Source organism: Rana temporaria, chromosome 1 (assembly GCF_905171775.1).
Source record: "Rana temporaria chromosome 1, aRanTem1.1, whole genome shotgun sequence".
NCBI lineage: Eukaryota > Metazoa > Chordata > Amphibia > Anura > Ranidae > Rana > Rana temporaria.
In genome coordinates, this window is record NC_053489.1 from 236,944,052 (window position 1) to 236,963,698 (window position 19,647).

Sequence of the window (19,647 nt, forward strand, 5' to 3'; positions counted from 1 at the left end):
GCAATCAAGCAGGAAAAATATATTATTTTTTATTATATAACAATGTCAATAATGCAACAGTTTACAAACATAGCACAGTGGGGTTCATTTACTAAAACAGGTTTGCAAAATCTGATGCAACTCTGCACAGAAACCAATCAACGTCCAGGTTTTTTTTTGTTAACGCTTAATTTAAAGCGGACCCTCAGTAATTTTTTCATCTTTCCATCATTTGCCCTTGTTGTTTTAACTTTGGGTAGTAATTTTTTTTTCCTGCCAGTAAATACCTTATACAGCCCACTTCCTGTTTCTTGTCTGGTCATTAGCCTAAGCTTGTGACATCATGCACAGCTCTCTTTCTCACTCTCGTGAGAGTTTGCCAGGAAGGGAGGGGGGGGGTGAGTCATAAGAGGGCCAATGAGAGCTGCAGGACTGCAGAGCTGGAGGTTCGCCTCTGTGTGTCTGTGTAAATACAGGAAGTGAACAGGCAGCAGATTCAGCTGCCCATCGTTAAAATGGCTGCAGCCAGACTTAGTGGAGGGAGATTTCTGCAGCATATTTGGCAAGTACAGAATCACAGTATATATAAAATAATATGCAAAGTGGTTAGAGGGAAGCTTCAGAATAGCAAAGATGTTTTTATTACAAATTATGTGAGCAGACTGCAGTTCCACTTTATCAAGTTGAAGTTAGAAGCTGATTGGCTACCATGCAGAGCTGCACCTGATTTTGCACTCTCCAGTTTTAGTAAATCAACCCCACTGTGTATTTGGAGAGGGCAGAAATCCAAATGTCCAATGCTTTAATAGGTTAAAATGGCAACAAGACTATTGCTTAAAAGAAAATGTCTTAATTGCATTGCAGCCTTACTAAGCGCATTAATTCATCATTCATTTACCTTTTAGTGTTCACTTTTTACATATTCTTGTACACTTTTGATTGCTAATGTACTTTCAAACACAGTGGAATCCAATGTCACCAACTTTAGCATGTTCTTGTAAAGAACCAGAGAATTCCCTAGAAATATATGTTAGTGCTATGCCAAAACTCAAAATGATCAAAAATGTTACCTTTATAAAGTAGGAAGGGTAACATAATTGTTGCTGTGCTTGGGTGATTGAGAGCACGTTTATTTTTGTTTCTTAGCTGTACCTTTTATTGACCTGGTTTATATACAAGCTTTACCTTTTTTAACATTTGTACGATATTTTTGATATGATGACCCCAAAAAAATGAAAGAACAGAAGAACACAGGGGAAGTGTAGCTTTGATGGAATCTCTGCTCCTCTCCAACACACTCTTGCTGTGTTCCCCCCCTTTTCTGACATATTTGAAAACTATTCTCCCAGCCTCCTACGTCACACAGTGTAACAAACTGCAAACACCCAACGTTTTGGCAGAGGCATGTCAGTGAACTTATGAAGTGCTGCTTTCACATATAAGCACCAATCATCCTAATAAAGCCCATTGTGTGAAGTACAAAAACTCTAGTTAGGTCATTTTAGACTGTTCAGCTTGCATTTCCCAGCTTGCTTTTTCTTGCATTCCTCTTAACCCCATTTGTGATCCTGGTGCCAGAAGGAATAGGAATAAAGTGAAAAATTGGGTGAAAGTTTGAGGTGTTTAAGAAGCAATGATCCAGCATACAAGTTTGTGTGTCTTTTTTAGGATATCTTCACTTTATGTTGTCCTACAAACATTTTGTTTTAGGCTTTTACTTCAAAACAATGTATATTTAATGTCTGTGTTCTGTTAGCTATTCTCGATCCAGTCTGGTGCAATTCCCACCCCATGAACAGGGTGATACTGGTGTGGTGATAGGGTCCGAGGAACTCCATGTGGGTAAAGGAACTCAGAGGACTGGAGGGAAGAAGCCGGTTGTAACCCTGCAGGCTGAGGTGCACACTGCCTTACAATAGCTTGGTGAGAAGGCTGATGTTGGAACATGGAGTGGGTATCTGCAGCCTGTGTGCTTGCATGGTTGCCCAATCTGGGCATGAGTGAGCTGGAGGTAAAATGAGCAGAGAAGTGCTGGTAGGGCAATCGCTCCATAGGTTGCATTCCACTTCCCACTGTGCAGCTGCTATAAGATGGCACACTTGACCAGCTATTACATGAAATGTCTTCTATGCCCGTGACAGGCTCTGTGGCAGGTGCTGAATTAGCATACATGCAGGCCTGACGTTGAGCAGACTCTGTGCGAAATGAGGTTGAGGATGAAGAAGAGGATGATGGTTGTGGATACCCAGATCTGTAATATGGATCTTCTTCGTTTGGAGATGTGTCCATGTAGGGCTTCTTATAAGGATTTTCAGATGATTCTTCACTTGCTGAAAAGAAAAATATATTTTTTTTACTACACAGTACCAAATTTACTTTCCTCTATAATTCAAAGGACAAATACATTTTTAGTAAACTTGTCGTTTCAATAATTCCTCTCCCCCATCCTTAGTGTAGAGTGATGTGTTAAATACTTACCTTCCTCCCTATTGCAGTGATTTGCGGCCGTGACCGGTGGTGCACAACCTTTCTCCCACAAATGCCTTCTCTGGTTCTTTTTCTTGATGCGCATGCACACCGTGACCGTCTTCATTCTTATGGGTGAGCCTTATTTTAACAGTCCTATATTTAACAACACAGTGGGGGAGATTTACTAAACCTGGAGCACTCAGAATCTGGGCAGCTGTGCATGGTAACCAATCAACTTCTAACTTCTAGCTTTGACAATAAAACCTGGAAGCTGATTGGTTTCTGTGAATAGTGCACCAGATTTTGCGCCACACAGTTTTAGTAAATAACCCCCACTTTTAAATTCAGGACTTTAAACTCTATCTGCATGTTGTGCTTAGATGTCACCTCCAGAGAAACTTGTTTGCTTCTCTGCTAGGTAATATGTTGTTTTGAATAAACTGATATTACTTAATAATAGTTTATTTAGGGTGATAACGTGATTTACATGGAAGTTTGATGTTTCTGGAGTGCACACCTTGGAACCAAGGGCATACTAAAGCCATACACAACTTTTTAGTTGTGTTTAGGTTGTGGCAGGGACAAGTATTAAATTGTTTAATATTTTGTTAGCTATTTAGGTTTATTAATTGATAAAGTATCATTTGATTATTTAATAATAACTAACTAAATAATATTAAAATAGACAGCAGAAACAGGTTCTATTCTGAGGTGTGCTGGGATAGACATGGTGATTTATTTGAGAAATGACTGTGCCTAGCATGAAACATGTCAGAATAGAACCTGTTTCTGCTGCCTATTTTAAAGGTAAAATCCAGGTTTGGCAATTTTTACATAGTTACATTGGTCCTGCTTAGACCAATGTAAGAATGTGTATGCCATACCTGTGGGATCCCAGTAGAAGCTTGATATCACTGTAGTAGGCACTGCTAATACAGTGGTCACCACTAGCTTCTGGGTCCCCTCCTAAGTGGTTGCATTTCTGCATACTGAACACAGCAGGTTGCTTGCTCAGCACAGGTGCCAATCAAGGAATTTTTCTCAATTAATACAAAATGTTCTCTGATTGGATGAAAAAGAAAAGTGGGGCAGTGAGGTCACAATCTCCAGATCATCCAATCAGAGAAAACTTTGCATTCATTGAGAAAATTATGAAAGATCCACCAATTAATCACAGCAGGAAATTCCAGGTCTGGGGAGAAAAATGGTTTACCTGAGAGTGGTAATATGGGCTAGTACGGTGACATGATGTTACCCCATACAGTTAAATGATGTCATATTAGAGGCAGGGATGGAGGTTTTTATTGAGAGGGGAGCCATGGAAGGGTCCGGAAATCCACAAAAGAGCAACGTTGGGTACCCACGTTTACCCATATGGGGGCCTCTTTAGAAGTGTAAAGTTAGAATGCGGTGCCCTAGCATGTTCATAAAAGTCGAGGACTGCTTGAGGAGTCACCTATATGAAGGTACACCACTGTGCCTACATAACCCTGCCACAGCATGTTAAGCACATTTTTGGTGCCGACAGGTTTAAGTCCAGATAAACTAGAGGAGGGAACAAATCTTTATTAACCTTTTTACTGCTGCTTTGTCCAGTTCATTAAATGAACAGAAGTGACACATAGGAGGAGATTTACTAAAACTGGTGCACTCATAATCTGATGCAGCTGGGCGTGGTAGCCAATCAGCTTCTAACTTCAGCTTGCTCAATTAAGCTTTGACAATAAGCTCAAGTTCACATTGGGCCAATTTGGCATGCCAAACTTTGCGGTGCTGCACTGATTCCCTAATGTGGTTCCTACACTACTTTTGTCACCAAACTACTTTTGGTGACTTTGGGGGTGTTTTGAATAGACATCTGTGCATTTGCCCGCACAGATGTCTGTCAAATTTTCCCCGAAGTCGGACTGGATTGCCAGTTTGAAATTGTGCGCATTCAGCTGAACTTGCACGATTTCTAACCCACATCGGTGTGAACCTAGGCTAAAACCTGGAAGCTAAATCGTTTCTACGCAGCACTGCACCAGATTTTGCACTCTCCAGTTTTAGTAAATCTCCCCCATACAGTATGTGTATAAAGTTGTGCATTGTTTTTTCATACAGAGAAACCTAAAAGGGCACTTAACATCTACGTATTCAACAAAATGTATACATTTTAATTGTATTTAATATTTATGTATATATTTTATATGAATTTTATCCCACAATAATGTTTTTATCAGAAATGTTCAATACATACCGGTACCTAAAAAACACAGATTCATTATATTTCTAAAAAATTAATTATAAATAACAAATGTACAATCAATATATATTTGTATGAAATAGATAAACAAATTAAAATCATTTATTTGTCATGAATCATAATTTGATCTCCATTTTGAATGGCTACATTTCCTGTTATTCATATTTTCCTTCAGTCTGCTTTATTATCTACTGATCGACTTGTGTACAACCAGCCTGTTGGGTTTGTACGATCAGTTCCTCCAGCTGAAGCCAGCAACACTGATCATTGTTTTCTGATGGGGGGGTAAGGCTCCTCTCTGGCAGAATACAATAGCTCAATGGGAGTGATTCCCCCATCCACATCAAAGGTGTGGATGGGAAAATGGGTTAATTTTTTTTCATTCAAAAGAACACAAATTAATCATGTCTTACTTAACAATGGTCAACACTTTAAGAACATAATATAGTGTAATTAAACATTAGAAGGGTTTATTTCACTGGTGTGGCTTTATAGTTTTCTAACTTTAGACTTATTTATTTATTACAGATGTAAAGCGCTGGCAATTTAAGCAACACTTTACATATATATTGTACACTCAGTCCCTGCCCTCATGGAGCTTACAATCTAAGGTCCTCAACTCACATTCATGCATACACATACTAGGGCCAATTTAGAGAGGAGCCATTTAACCTTCCAGCATGTAGGACTTTTGGTGTGCTTTCAGAAAGGAACACGCACAGGCGTATAACACTCACCCTAATTTTAAGAGGGAAGTTTCAGGAAAAAACTTTCCACAGCCCCCTGCGTATAACACGCAGGCACAGTTTACCCTCTATTTTCAGGGTAAAAAGTGAGTGTTATATGCCAATAAATACAGACATTTTTTGGTTAATTTGAGCAAGCAAAAATAAATAAAGTGACATGTAAGCAGAGGCATAACTAAAGCCCACTGCAAAATGTAAAGTCCACTAAGCATTGTTTGCGCTTATGCTGACCTGATAACAAAGTAGCCTCTTTATAAATAGTGGCGTAAAATTTTTAAGTTTGCCGTTTTTTTTTTTTTCGAACACCATTTGTCTGAAAAATATGGCAGTCATTTTCCACCCAATTTATGCAAGCAAAATGTAATTCTTGCCTAGTTTAAAACTCAAGGACTTGGACTTGAAAACATTACACCTCTCTGAAAACTGGAATAAGAAGAAACACCATATTTGTAGGAGTGTGCATTGTTTTTTATAAGAAAAAAAATGCAATTACTGTAGTTTTAGATTTTTTTAATTACGTTTCTCCAGTTCCAATAATGACATTAGGATGCACTCCTTTTTTTCAAATTTTTGCATACAATAACTATAATGCAAAAATATATACCGTATATATACCGTATATATACGTATATAATTTTTGTTTAATATCTAGATTCATTCCACAGCTTGGGATGCCAACCATAAATTGTTATTACTAGTATTGGCATTTGACAAACTCGTAGTTAAAACTATTTTATTTGGTTTAAAATCCCTATTCCCCAATGGGATGAAACTGGTTTACAATCTTATTAGAATTTTATCAGTGCAAAAACAGAAAATAATCCTTTCTAATCATTATTACATGCCTTGGACAATTATCTTCCAACACCTATGTTCACCACAAAAAAAGTACAGTCAAAAAACAAATATACCAAAATCACATGCACATCACTTTATGAATACAGTTAACTGGGAGAAATCAACCAAAATATTTGGAAAATGGCAGACTGCAAAACAAGTGAACTCAGCAATACATTGAGAAGTAGCAACCTAACCTTTATAAAATAACAAAGAACAGATAGTAACATGCATTTTTGTATCGTAATCATGTGAATGTAATGAAAAAAGTTTTGGAGTTTATTCTTCTTAGCATGTCATCAGAGGCAGGCAGAGACACAGCTTGCTTTCCACTGACTCACAATGGTCTTAAAACAAGGCAGGCACTGTCAACAAATTATTCTGGGTGACTGGTTTTGGACCGTCAGCTTATATGCATATAGGCAAGTGGCTATCCCACCTTCATTAATTCAGTAAAAATTGTTATTACCATAGGTGTGCACAAGGGGTGTGCCAGGTGTGCCTGGGCACACCCTAATCCTGAGGTTGGCAACCCGTCAATCGTGATCTACCTGCCAATCGTGAACAGGTAAACCGCGATTCTTCCTTGCTGATCCCCAGAATCTGGACAGGAAGGGCAGCAGGGCTGGGATATAGTAGAGCCGATCTGTATTTTCCTCCTGCAGCAGCTGAAAGTAGGCTTCTCCATCTCTCCCCGTCATCTGCTATATTAGCAAAATGAAGGGGGATCGGTACCAATATATGCCACCGCCGCCACCTCTCCTGTCCCTGTTCATCTTCTTTCTGCTGCCCGGGTCCCCCTTGCAACCCCTCCATTGTTTCAGGATGGATAGTGGGGAAGAGGCCAGTACATATGTCCCACCACATGCATATGTGTTTGAGCTTTGAGGTGCACACCCTAATGCAATAGGCTGTGCACACCTATGGTTATTACATTATTTGTGTGATATACCAGCTTTGCTGTAGGAAGCTAGAAAAAAAATGGAATTGTGTTTATAAGTACAGTATGTCCGCCCTGTTGTGGTGCTAATACTAGCTGATCCTAGTTTTAAAGTGTTTTTCTGATTTACTATGGTAATGGAAGGCACCTCTTTTCTGTTTTTATACGTTCCCTTTAACATTCAAAATGCATGGCAGGTTTACTTCTTTACATTTCAATGATCAATTTTCCAACCAAAAATAGAGAGCTCTTCAAAGTAAATTGCACATACCTTTTCTTTTTGTGCAGTGATATATAGGCCCAGGTTCGTGAGGAAGAGGTTGGTATGAGTTGGAAGGAGGCATTATGTCCTGAGAGGTGCTGCTAACACCATTCTCACACTGGAACTGAGAACTGAGGTTGGAGGAACTGGAAATATTTCGGGATTCAGAGGGAAATGGACTATGATTGGATGAAACTTTCTGTCGCACTGTACTTCTTGGAACTACTGGATATTCTTTGCTGAAATGAAAAACAAACTATATAGCCAGGTGCACATCAGTGTAAAACAAAAAAAGAAAATGCAGTTATTAGTTTATTTATATGAAAAATGTTTTTTAGTTTTAGATTGAATGGGGAAAGGTTGGAACCCCTCTCAGGTTTTACTGCTGTCTGGGATCATTAGAAAGATTTCTGCTGTGGAAGCAATTTTTTTCAGGAAATGAGGGAAACCTGCAACAGGAAAACAAGCAAAAAAAAAAAAACAACTTATGCCCCGTACACACGATCGAAATTTCAGATGGACTTTTTCCATCAGATTTTTCGATCGTGTGTAGCCCCATCTGAGTTTTTTCATCAGAAATTCCGATGAATTTCCATCGGAGTTTAGATATAGAACATGTTCTATTTTTTTCTGATGGAATTCCGATGTGATTTGGCCAGGCAAAAGCCCAATCGTGTGTACGCGGCGTAAGTCATTTTGTAGCATTCCCTTACTTAAAAAAAAAAAAACTTCTGTCTGTGCTGTTGTTGTTAAAGAGAGTTTTCCTAATTTCCTGTCTTGAGGACAGCCTTTTTGCTAGGTAGGCAGCAATGGAATCTCTCCATTGGAGCCCCTCAATTGCAGTAAAACCTAACAGATCTAATTCTTCCCCATTCTACCCAAAACTACACAAAAAATGAAAAAAAGTTTTGGGCTTAGATACACTTTGAAGTAGATATACACGTTAACTGATTATTAGTTTACTAACGAACTGTGTATTATAAACAATAGGCATTTTTTTTAATCTCTTTGTTCATCCTCTGATGATACTGATGATACTGATACTGATACATCCTCCAGCCTTTCAGCTACTACTTGTCTTAGGCCCCATTCACTCATTGACGTGTAATGCCAGATGTGTTTGTTGAATGTTTATTCACGTGAAAAATGTGTGTCTCCTTTGCCACAATGGGGGTGCTGTTAATAATGAATGGCACCACAATGCGACACACGTTTTTGTAAATTTTGTAACCACAGGCAAATTTGTGAGATTTTGCATGTGTTCACAAAAAGCTATATTATGAATACTGTCTTAATATAAATTATGATGGTACGCCATGACAGCTCCACGTCTTCAGAAGTTTGATAATAACTGTAATCTATAACGAAAAATTTTACTTTTTGGATATTTATTAAACATGTCAATATGCATTTAGGGCAAAGTGACCAGTGTCTCCTGGTAGCCCCCCACAACAAGGTATACCTTCCCATCCATGCTCTCTTGGCACCTCCCTGATGCAGGAGCCTACCCTGGTATGGCAATTGGCCACTTAAATGCAAGTACTGTCACATCGGAGTGGTCACTTACTCCCCCATTCCCAGAAGCCTAGATCTATTACAGCAATGGAGCCCAATAATAGGTAAAGTGACAGCATTTCTTTTGGTATAGAAATATTCCCTTAATCAGATACCAGCTAAGGCCTAGAGGACTGTGTTACGGTAGGCCATAGTTCCTGTGCTGTTGTTTTAATGTTGGCTTGTTAGTAGTGAATAGAAGATGCTTATTAGAGAAGGCATGGCTAGTGTTATCTATATAACCAAATAGACATTGATCCATACAGACAGCCAACCTTAAAGAAGACTGTTTTTCCATATATTTTCTTTATCTATGAATTATGTACTAGAGTAAAATAATATTTTTTTAATTAATCTACCCTTTTATAGCCAGCAGAAGATTTCAGATAGTTGGTTTATCCCTGTACTGTGAACACAGACCTGAATAACAGGTACAAAGATACAAGGCGCAGGTCAATGAATGTAGCTTGCATCAATTGCAAACTCATTGAATATAGAGAAGACGTCTTACACAGGTGAATGAGCAATGCATTTTTCATGTTTATAGTGTAGTAAATAGAATGCACACCCAACTTTTCCTAGAGATGGGGAAAACATGCACTGTTTTGAAAGAACCACTTCTTTCATACCACAGGCCAAATGTAGCGAAGGATGAGAACAAATTTTGTGAATGATAACTATATGTGGTTAATAGAGTTGGGCAAACAGTTCAGGCCGAGCAAAAGTTTGACCCGAACATCGCCTGTTCGCCTATTTGGCGAACACCTGAATTTGCAGGGTGTTTGCCCCGCAGAACACCCTGTAATTCACTGCACACTGCACATTGCAATCTAAGCCCTGATTGCCCAATCAGGGAGCAGTAAATAGCTGGCTGATAAGGAGCAGGGTCGGGAAGCCAGTCGAGGCGTCTTTAACAACCGATGAGTCATCAACAGTCAATGGACTTCCCCACTGACAGCTGAATAAAAAAAATTGCCCATGGCACAATAAAAAAAGATAAAAAAATCCGGGGCCCCCCCAAAATTCATACCAGACCCTTATCCTAGCACGCAGCCTGGCAGATCAGGAAAGGGCGGGGGAATGAGCGAGCACCTTCCCTTACTGAACCATACCAGGCCACATGCCTTTAACATGGGGGCGTGGGTGATTTGGATCGGGAGGCCCATCACCACGACCCTGGCTGGTGGTTGCAGGGGTCTTCAGGCAGGGGTAAAAAAAGTTAGGCTTTTTGCCCAATAAACACCTGCCAACTGTACTTCACTATAAGTCCCCTTTTTTCTATTGTTGGTGTTTATACCTCTATATGGCCATCACGTTTGGGGATATCTCCATTGGATTCTTCTGTGGATTGCCATTTCTAGCCAGCGATTCAGCTTGATTGACCCCTGGACTGAAAAGCCAGGGGTCCATTCCATTTGGTGAGTGGGGACACGGGAGGGGTGTGTGTCACACCTTGAAGTTTTGAGCACTACTGCACTTGTAACGATTGGAGCACAAAAGCACTTTATACATGGGACGTTTTATATATTGTCATATGAACATTTGATTCATTTGCACACCTATTTGATTTACAATTATTTTATTTTTTTTATGTTTTTTTTGTGCTGTAGGTATCTTATTTTTATGTTTTCAGTCAGATGAACAACATTTTGTGTACAGCGGCTGCAAATATCAATATGATCATTAGATTTCTTTCACTGATCACTTTCAGCTCGAGTATATTTGTTTTGTTTGTTTTTTGGTTTATTTCACTAGAAACTAAAACTAGCATATCATGTGTTCATCACCCATAATATTCATCATGACCATCTTATTCATGTCTTAGTAGAACCAACATTTTTCATTATTGCAACAGGCTAGCATTCAGTTCCTCCTATCCTTTCATTAGAAACCCATATCATAATGTTACTTGAAGAGAAAACACAAAGAGGAAGAGACTACCTTTGCATCCTGGACATTCGGTGCAGCTCCATGTCATCGCTCCCCCTAAAGCCTTTGGCAAATGGGTTGTTTTCAATCTTCAGCTGTGTTATCTGATAAGAATATGAAAGTCACATCAGAATTGTAAAGTTTTATTTCAGAGGCACAGTACACTCTTTAAAAGATGAAAATATGTAATTAGTAATAATCAGTATATTGACTACAAATTACAATACCTGACAACGGTACCTCAACTGAACTGATTATAGTAATCAAATTGGAGCCTCAACTCAAGCCAGCCCCCTAGTGCACTATATGTATGGGTGGTAATGGATCACATTTTTTATCAGATGTAAACTTACAATTCTACTTTTTTTCATTAGGAGTGGACCAAAGGTGAAGAAAAATATAAACAATTGGTTTGCCACGAGAACATAGTCGGAAAATCTTCCATTTGGAAGCTGTTTGCGCTCACTTCCAGTTAGTTCTATAGAAGAGGCGAAAGGAAATCTCCAGGACAGGTCAGAGGTGATGTTTTTTTTCTGAATGGCTAATGGCAACAACCAATATAGATGAATATATTATAATATATAATATAATATTAATATATTATATAATATATAATTATATTATATTATACATTATATTATTATATATAGTATTATATATAAAATATTATTATATATTATTAGTATTATATTATATAATATATATATATATATATATATATATATATATATATATATATATATATATATATATATATATATATATATATATATATATATATATATTATTAATTATATTATAATTATATATTATTATATATTATAGAATATAGTAGGCCTTAAAGTGTATCTAAAACAATTTTTCTATTTTTTATTTTTTTGGGATAGTGTGGTAGAGCATAGAACCTTGTTTAGGTTTTTAGTGCTTTCTGTGTGACTGTTGGGTAGATACCCTTTCTCTATGTGCCATGATGGTCATGTTCACTGGAATTGAAAGTAAGGGAAAATCTTAAATTCTGAGTTGTCACCGGAACAGTAATAAAAGGGACATCATCCAAAGGAGGCATTTATCCTAGTGGCAACTGTCTAAGAGATGATTACCCTCAGGGCCGGCCTTTGGGGTGTGCAAGCTGTGCGGCCGCACAGGGCACCATGGGAAACAGGGGCGCCCTGCGGCTACCCAGAGGCGTACTAAGGGGGGTGAGCCGCCCCCGGGTACTACACACTGGGGGGGTGTCAGACCGGCACCCCCCTCCGCGATTGTTTTACACCCGCAGTGGCATTTTTTTCCTCTATGTGTATGTTTAGGTGACCAGGGGGCGAGGGGTGAAGATGGGGGGGGGGCGCCACAGGATTAGCTCGCACAGGGCGCCTGAACACCTAAGGCCGGCCCTGATTACCCTTACATGGGCGAGATCTCCTCTTACTTGCTGGTGTGCCTTAAAACAGAAAGTGAAATCAAATCTCCCCAATAGTAAGAAAGCTTTTAAAAAAAGAAACAAACGTGACAGGAGTTTAACCATATCCTACTATATCCAAAACTAAAAGCAATATGACTTATATAAAAAAAAAATACTATATAAAGATATACTTTCATTCATACTGCTTTCAAAATGCACAGTTGTGTTTACTGAAAGATCTAAGAAAAATGCAATTGATTTACTAAAACTGGAGAGTGCAAAATTTGGTGCAGCTGTGCATGGTAGCCAATCAGCTTCAGCTTGTTCAATTAAAGTGATTGTAAACCTTTCTTCCTTTTTTTTCTTTAAATAACAAACATATCATACTTACCTCCACTGTGCAGTTTGTTTTGCACAGTATGGCCCAGATCACCGTCTTCTGGGGTCCCCCACCGGTGATCGCGGCTGAGAGATCACCTTGGAGAAGCGCTCTCCCTGGGGGTTACCTTGCGGGCGTCAACATTTGTGTACATAGACACAAAATGCCAGACTCGGCCTAGCCCCCCAGCGCCCATGTCATTGGATTTGATTGACAGCAGTGGGAGCCAATGGCTCCGCTGCTATCAATCTATCCAATCAAGAGCCAAGAACCCCAGGCAGAGAGGGTGTGCGTGTCTCAGCCGAGGGAACGAACGGGCTCAGGTGAGTAAAACGAGGGGGCGGTCAGTGTCAGAAGTTTTTTCACCTTAATGCATAGGATGACAACCCCTTTAAGCTTTGACATTAAAACCTGGAAGCTGCACCAGATTTTGCATTCTCCAGTTTTAGTAAATCAACCCCAGTGTTTTTTTCTTCCTTTCTGCTTTACGTAATTTCTTTACTGTTTTAAGGCTAGATCTGCTTTAAGACTATTCACACCTAAGCATTTAAACACATGTTTTAACACACCTTAACACTATGGGCCATATTCTGAGTATAGTTACGATGGAGTATCCCAGGATACTCCATCGTATCTCTCTTTTTTGGGCCGCGTATCTATGCGAGTGATTCTTAGAATCATTTTCGCATAGATACGCTTAAGATCCGACATGTGTAAGTCACTTACACTGTCGGATCTTAAATGTAATTACTCCGCCGGCCGCTAGGTGGCGTTTACGTTCAGGTCTCATTTGTTTATGCAAATGAGCCTGATACGCCGATTCCCGAACAAATTCGCGTCGCGTAACCGTCACTTACGTCGTTTTCGTAGGCGTAAGGTTACCCCTGCTATATGAGGGTTAACCTTACGCCAGTCCCACGTAGGCCATGTTAAGTATGGCGTCGGGTCCACATCGTGTTTTCCCGTCGGGTACGTCGTTTTACTAGGTTGTTCTTGAATACGACTTTACATCAATGACGCACACGTCGGCGTCATTGACGTTTTACGCCGAGAACTGGAGCATGCGCACTGGGCTATTTTAAGCCCGGCGCATGCGCAGTTCGTTATAATCGAGGGCGCGCTTAATTTAAATAGAAGCCACCCCCTTGGCCAAATACACTACGCCGCCCCAAACTACGGAGCAAGTGTTTGGGGAATACAGCACTTGCTCCTGTAGGTTGGGGCGGCGGAGTGTAAATGGCTTACGCGCCGCCCGCCCAAAAACTACGGGAATATGGCCCATTGTTTTTTTATGGTGCTAGCCATTGAAACATGTTGTCTGTTTTTGATGCACGTGTATTACAGGGCATGTTAAAGTGTAAATCCAACCTTAATCTGTTGGTAATCTTCCAGTAAAAGAAGCTTACAACTTCTCAGATACCAAATAAGTAAAAATTTCAGTAGTAAAACCAGTATTTGCAACCATTCAACAACATTTGTTTGTGTTCCTTGTGAAGTCAGCCTGGGAGCATAATATTTAGAACTGTCAAATTTGGCCATACAAGTGTAGGGTCAAACCTGTTATTTATGTGGGCCTGAGCAAAATCAAGAAGGAACTGAACTTAAAATGCCTTGTTCTTCACCGTGTCTCGGTGAGGAGGAGGCCATCTTGGAAAAGGCGAGCTTTTAAGCTTTTTCATATCAAAGCATCCAATGAGGAGAATAGTGAACAGCATGGCAGTGACATTACCAAATCTCGCTCCAAATCTCATGAGACTAGTATTTAGAAGCAGCATTGTTTTAGATTTCTCTGATTTTTCAGTAGGAACTCAGAAAAGGTAAATTTTCTGGGATACTGCATAGACACAATTCACATTTTTAAGTTTTCCCTATAACATAGCAAATCTTAAGTTCAGTTCCACTTAAAGTGACTTATTCTAAGGCCCCATACACACCATATAATCTATCCGCAGATAAATCCCATCAAATGGGTTTCTGCGGATAGATCCTATGGTGTGTACACTCCGTCGGATATTTATCCGCAGATAAATCTCCCCTGGGATGGATTTCCAGCAGATGGATATTTGCTGACATGCTCAACAAATCCATCTGCTGGAATCCATTCCAACGGATGGATCCGCTCGTCTGTACAGACTTACCGGATCCATCCGTCCAAAGGGATTCCCCGCACGCGTCGTAATGATTTGACGCATGCGTGGAATTCCTTATATGACAGCGTCGCGCCCGTCGCCGCGTCATAATAGCGGCGACGGCGCGACACGTCATCTGCAGAGGATTTCAGCGCGGATTTCAATGCGATGGTGTGTACACGCCATCGCATAGAAATCTTCTGAAATCCTCAAGAGGATTTATCCGCGGATACGGTCCGCTGGACCGTATCTGCGGATAAATCCTCTCGTGTGTATGGGGCCTAAGAGGGCTTTATATGGTCTGGAGGATTTTTGATTACAATCAAGTTAAATTTTTAGGGTACTTAATGAGTTCAGGGGCACACACCTGTCAATTTGAAAGCAGCGGCTGTGTCCGTGCAGCAGCTGCCTCCCAATAGACATGAATAGGACTGCCTTGGCGCAAATGCATGGAACATGGATATACACATAAGTACGCCCAGTTGACTGAGGCCGTATTATGTATTCATAATGCTTTGTGAGCTACTTATGTCCTCTTCCCTTACTAACAGTGTAAATGTGTTCATAATTTGAGGTCACCTTAGATGTGAATTAAAGTATATCTAAAGGCAAAACTATTTTTTGTCATAGAGTGGAGAAGGATTAAAACACTTTTGTATTGTTGTCTATTTGCCCTCTCTATTGGCCTGTTTACTGCTATTACTTAAAGCGAAAGTAAAAGAAAATTACAAATTTGGGGTTGTGCCCAGAACAGGAATAGATGGTAAATCTTCCAATGGGGATACTAGTTCTGGTGACCCTGGTGACAACCAGGGACTTCCTCACTTTGGAGGCACCTCGTCTGTTCCCGCTACGTGAAAGTATGAACGGCGCTTCAGATCTAGGTTTTTGCAATAGTGTCTCTCAAACTCCGGGTGTTATCTCTGTTCAGGTTCTTTCTTACAAGTCAATATACTCTAAAGATACATGCACCACACTCTGATATTCTTTAAGCTATTTTTTATTTCAAAGAAGTCACATCACCCAACTGAGCCTCTTCCTTCAAAGGAGGAGCTCAGATGGGTGATGTGATTTCTTTGAAAAAACAACTATGTGGGAGATCGAAGTACAGTGCATGTACCTTTCTTAAGTATACTGGTGTATTGGGGAATATTACTAGACTGGAAGCTGCACTACAGGCAACAGAATGTTTTGTAATTCTATTAGCCTTGTAATTCAAGGATAGATCAAGCACGTAGGTTTCACACTCATGTATATGGTGCTTCCTACATAATGTTCATTGGCAAACAGGAGTTAGGACACCTTTCCCTCAGCTAGTGCTTTAGAGGCAGCCCCCAGACATTTCTGGACCAGAGGATTGCAGTGAATGGGCTGTGCATTGTGGTGCTTTACAGACCTTTGTGTACTGTGTTAGTCAGCCTCAAATAGCCTCAGGTCCAGTGCTGTGGCACAGCCACTAGTGTCACCCAGTGCTCCATTTTCTACTTAGTGCCATTCAGTGTAAAGCAGTGTTTCTTAACTTTTTTTCCAGTCACGGCACCCTTGAAAAGTATTTTCAGTCTCCAGGCACCCCAGTCTAAGGTTTGGTTCACATTACTGTGTGTCTGGAAATGAACGCAAAATCACTTCTTTGTATATGGCAGCCCATTAAGATGAAAAGGCTGCCCTACACAAAACTGCACAGATGTGAACCAAAGGCTCATTCACATGTAAGGTTGGGGGGTGGTAAAACCACATGGTTGAGCCACGTTTTACCACCCCAACAGCTCCCCCTTTAGCTACAGAGGCTGCGACTGGAAGTATAACCCCAGGTGAATGGACTGCACTGCAACAGCCCCACATCCACTTGAAGTGCATGCTGTTGCGGCAGTAATGCTGAATTTAGGGGGTTAAAACTGGCAGTGAGGAGGCAACCTGTTGCCTGTCAAATGCCTCCAAACATGAATCACTTTTCAGATGACTTCGCTGATAGAATTCCCTCCCTAGATTCCAGTTTGAGGTAACTGGTTTGGCCCTTTGCCCTGTTGGCAGTAACTCTGATCTGTTAAACCATGTCAAGACAATCCTTCAATTGCTGTGGTAGGTGAGATCATTTTAGAGTAGCTGGAGCAGGTTTCTACAGCCTTGTGCTTTAGCTGTGACAATCTATTACAAGCCTCTGAACTTGTGTCCTGCATAGAACTGATGTGTTGTACAAATGCGTAGGGCACTAAGCTATGTGCGTGGGAATAAAATAAAGAAAAAACTGCGCTGATTCAAAAAAATGAGTGCCAAGCTGCTACATACAAACAAACAAAGCCAGCAAAATAGTAAACAGAAAATGTAGCGCTAACAAACTCAAAAATATATGATACCATGTGAGGTGGCACCCTACGTAATATAAGTGCATATATGTGAACCACTGACATGAATGAAGTAGTTCAAACAGTGCTTAATGTGAAAGAAAAGGTTGTAGAATCTATGTTTTAAAGTTGAATAAACATCAATTGGGTAATTGGTGCAGAGAAACAGGTGAGCTGCTGTCCAATGATTGGGATACAACAGGTATACAAGTTGTCTGTAGAACTCTATGATGATTACAATCACATCAAGGTATGGAGTGGATATAAACACGCTTACCAGATGGGTTGGACTCTAATAATGTACAGCAAAGAGTCGGCCAGGCATTGTGGTCTTTGGAAACCGGGACCACTGAAACCGGAATGGAACCATAAGCGGGACTGGAACTCCAAATAACATGGACAACAGGAACCAACTGTGCTTGAATGGTATATTGCGTCAATACCACAAACTCCTAATACGATCCTTGGACCATCAGTCAGGAGGTGCAGGTATAGGACATTGCTAAAGCTCCAAAGAAGCCATAGGGTGGATGACATAAAATGGAAAAAGGAACTCCAATGGTGCAGGTCAATTAAAACCAGAAAAGGTTTATTTTGTAAAAGTCATAAACAAAATATGACAAAGATAAAAAGTGATCATGTACAAAAATAGCAATGTGGGGTGCTCAATGGCAATACCTGACGCGTTTTGGCTAAGTAAGGCTAAGTAAGCCTGTTGAAGGCTTACTTAGCCGAAACGCGTCGGATATTGCCATTGAGCACCCCACATTGCTATTTTTGTACGTGATCACTTTTTATCTTTGTTATATTTTGTTTATGACTTTTACAAAATAAACCTTTTCTGGTTTTAATTGACCTGCACCATTGGAGTTCCTTTTTCCATTTTATGTCATCCACCCTATGTCTTCTTTGGAGCTTTAGCAACGTCATATGCCTGCACCTCCTGACTGATGGTCCAAAGATCGTATTCAGAGTTTGTGGTATTGACGCAATATACCATTCAAGCACAGCTGGTTCCTGTTGTCCATGTTATTTGGAGTTCCAGTCCCGCTTATGGTTCCATTCCGGTTTCAGTGGTCCCGGTTTCCAAAGACCACAATGTCCGGCTGACTCTTTGCTGTACAGTATTAGAGTCCAACCCATCTGGTAAGCATGTTTATATCCACTCCATACCTTGATGTGATTGTGATCATCATAGAGTTCTACAGACAACTTGTATACCGGTTTCTCTGCACCAATTACCCAATTGATGTTTATTCAACTTTAAAACATAGATTCTACAACCTTTTCTTTCACATTTAGCACTGTTTGAACTACTTCATTCATGTCAGTGGTTCACATATATGCACTTATATTACATAGGGTGCTACCTCACATGGTATCATATATTTTTGAGTTTGTTAGCGCTACATTTTCTGTTTACTATGTGCGTGGGAAGCTATGAGAACAGCTGACTAGTCTTTCAGGGACATCAACTTTCTGGACCCACTCTTAACACTGTCTTTAGCAGTGCAGGAGATCTGCAGAAAGGTTAGAGAAATTCATTAATACTCACTTGGTCCTCTGCATTATGGTAGGCCCTTATCCTGTCCAGTAGGAATTGACTTTGGGAGTTGTTCCCTACAAGGGTATTCTCCTCCTCTGGGAAATTCTGTATTCTTGGATAATGTTGATCCTCAGTATTCCTTCTCCTCAGAGTAATCTTTTCAGTTACAGAATCAGTTGGGAAAAGTTGCTACCTCCCCAAGCAGGGGCCTGATCCCTGTCGTTCAAGGGCACTGGTAGTTGTGACAGCACTGGACCTTATGTCTACCCTGGTGCTTTTTTTCTTGGCATTCCCCTTAATTATAACTAATGGTGTTTTTCACCTAGGGTTCAGTTCAGGTTTGGATCTAGGGGAGTGCTGGAGTTGGCTGTGCCCCCCCATATTTTGTTCTTGCCCCCCCAGGACCAGTGGCATCAGCAAAGCGGAACCTATATGAGGCCCTGAAGGCCAACCCAACCACTGTGGTGCACCTAACTACAAGGATAACATAAAAGTGTGCTGATACTTTTCACCCCCAGATCAGACGGGCTAGATCTGGCCCTGGTTCAGTTTGACTGCATACACCGACCTTAAATCCAAATCATTGTAAAACATTTATGTTCTAATTTTGTTTCCCAGGATATATTGGTAGCAGAAGCACTCAAATGGAAGAAAATGAGCGCATCTAGTCTTTATTTGCAGACATATTTCCACACACATGCACACTTCAGGGTAAAAGACTAAACGGAGTTTGAAAGATATATTAACTGCAAATAAGGTCAAGCAGTACTATATATATCTCTCCTACCTATATTGAAACTGAGCAGATGCCATTCTTTCCAAGGATCAGGGTGTATTTTTTATCTAAAGATTTCTCCATATGGGCAAATTCTTTGCTTTATGTATACAGTA

The 19,647-nt window shown here is 40.2% G+C and overlaps 1 protein-coding gene across 2 annotated transcripts in view; it reads right to left on the minus strand.

The window, feature by feature from the left end:
* Nucleotides 1-670: 670 nt before the first annotated feature.
* Nucleotides 671-19,647, minus strand: part of TBX5 (T-box transcription factor 5) — an 89,655-nt gene continuing 70,678 nt past the window's right edge. For both annotated transcript variants that reach the window (XM_040351911.1, XM_040351912.1), the window contains 3 exons: nucleotides 10,974-11,065; nucleotides 7,488-7,717; nucleotides 671-2,309 (listed from right to left, as the gene is read on the minus strand). In XM_040351911.1, the coding sequence (XP_040207845.1) occupies nucleotides 1,732-2,309; nucleotides 7,488-7,717; nucleotides 10,974-11,065 (900 nt within the window). In that variant the 3' untranslated portion in view covers nucleotides 671-1,731. The remainder of the gene's footprint in view (nucleotides 2,310-7,487; nucleotides 7,718-10,973; nucleotides 11,066-19,647) is intronic.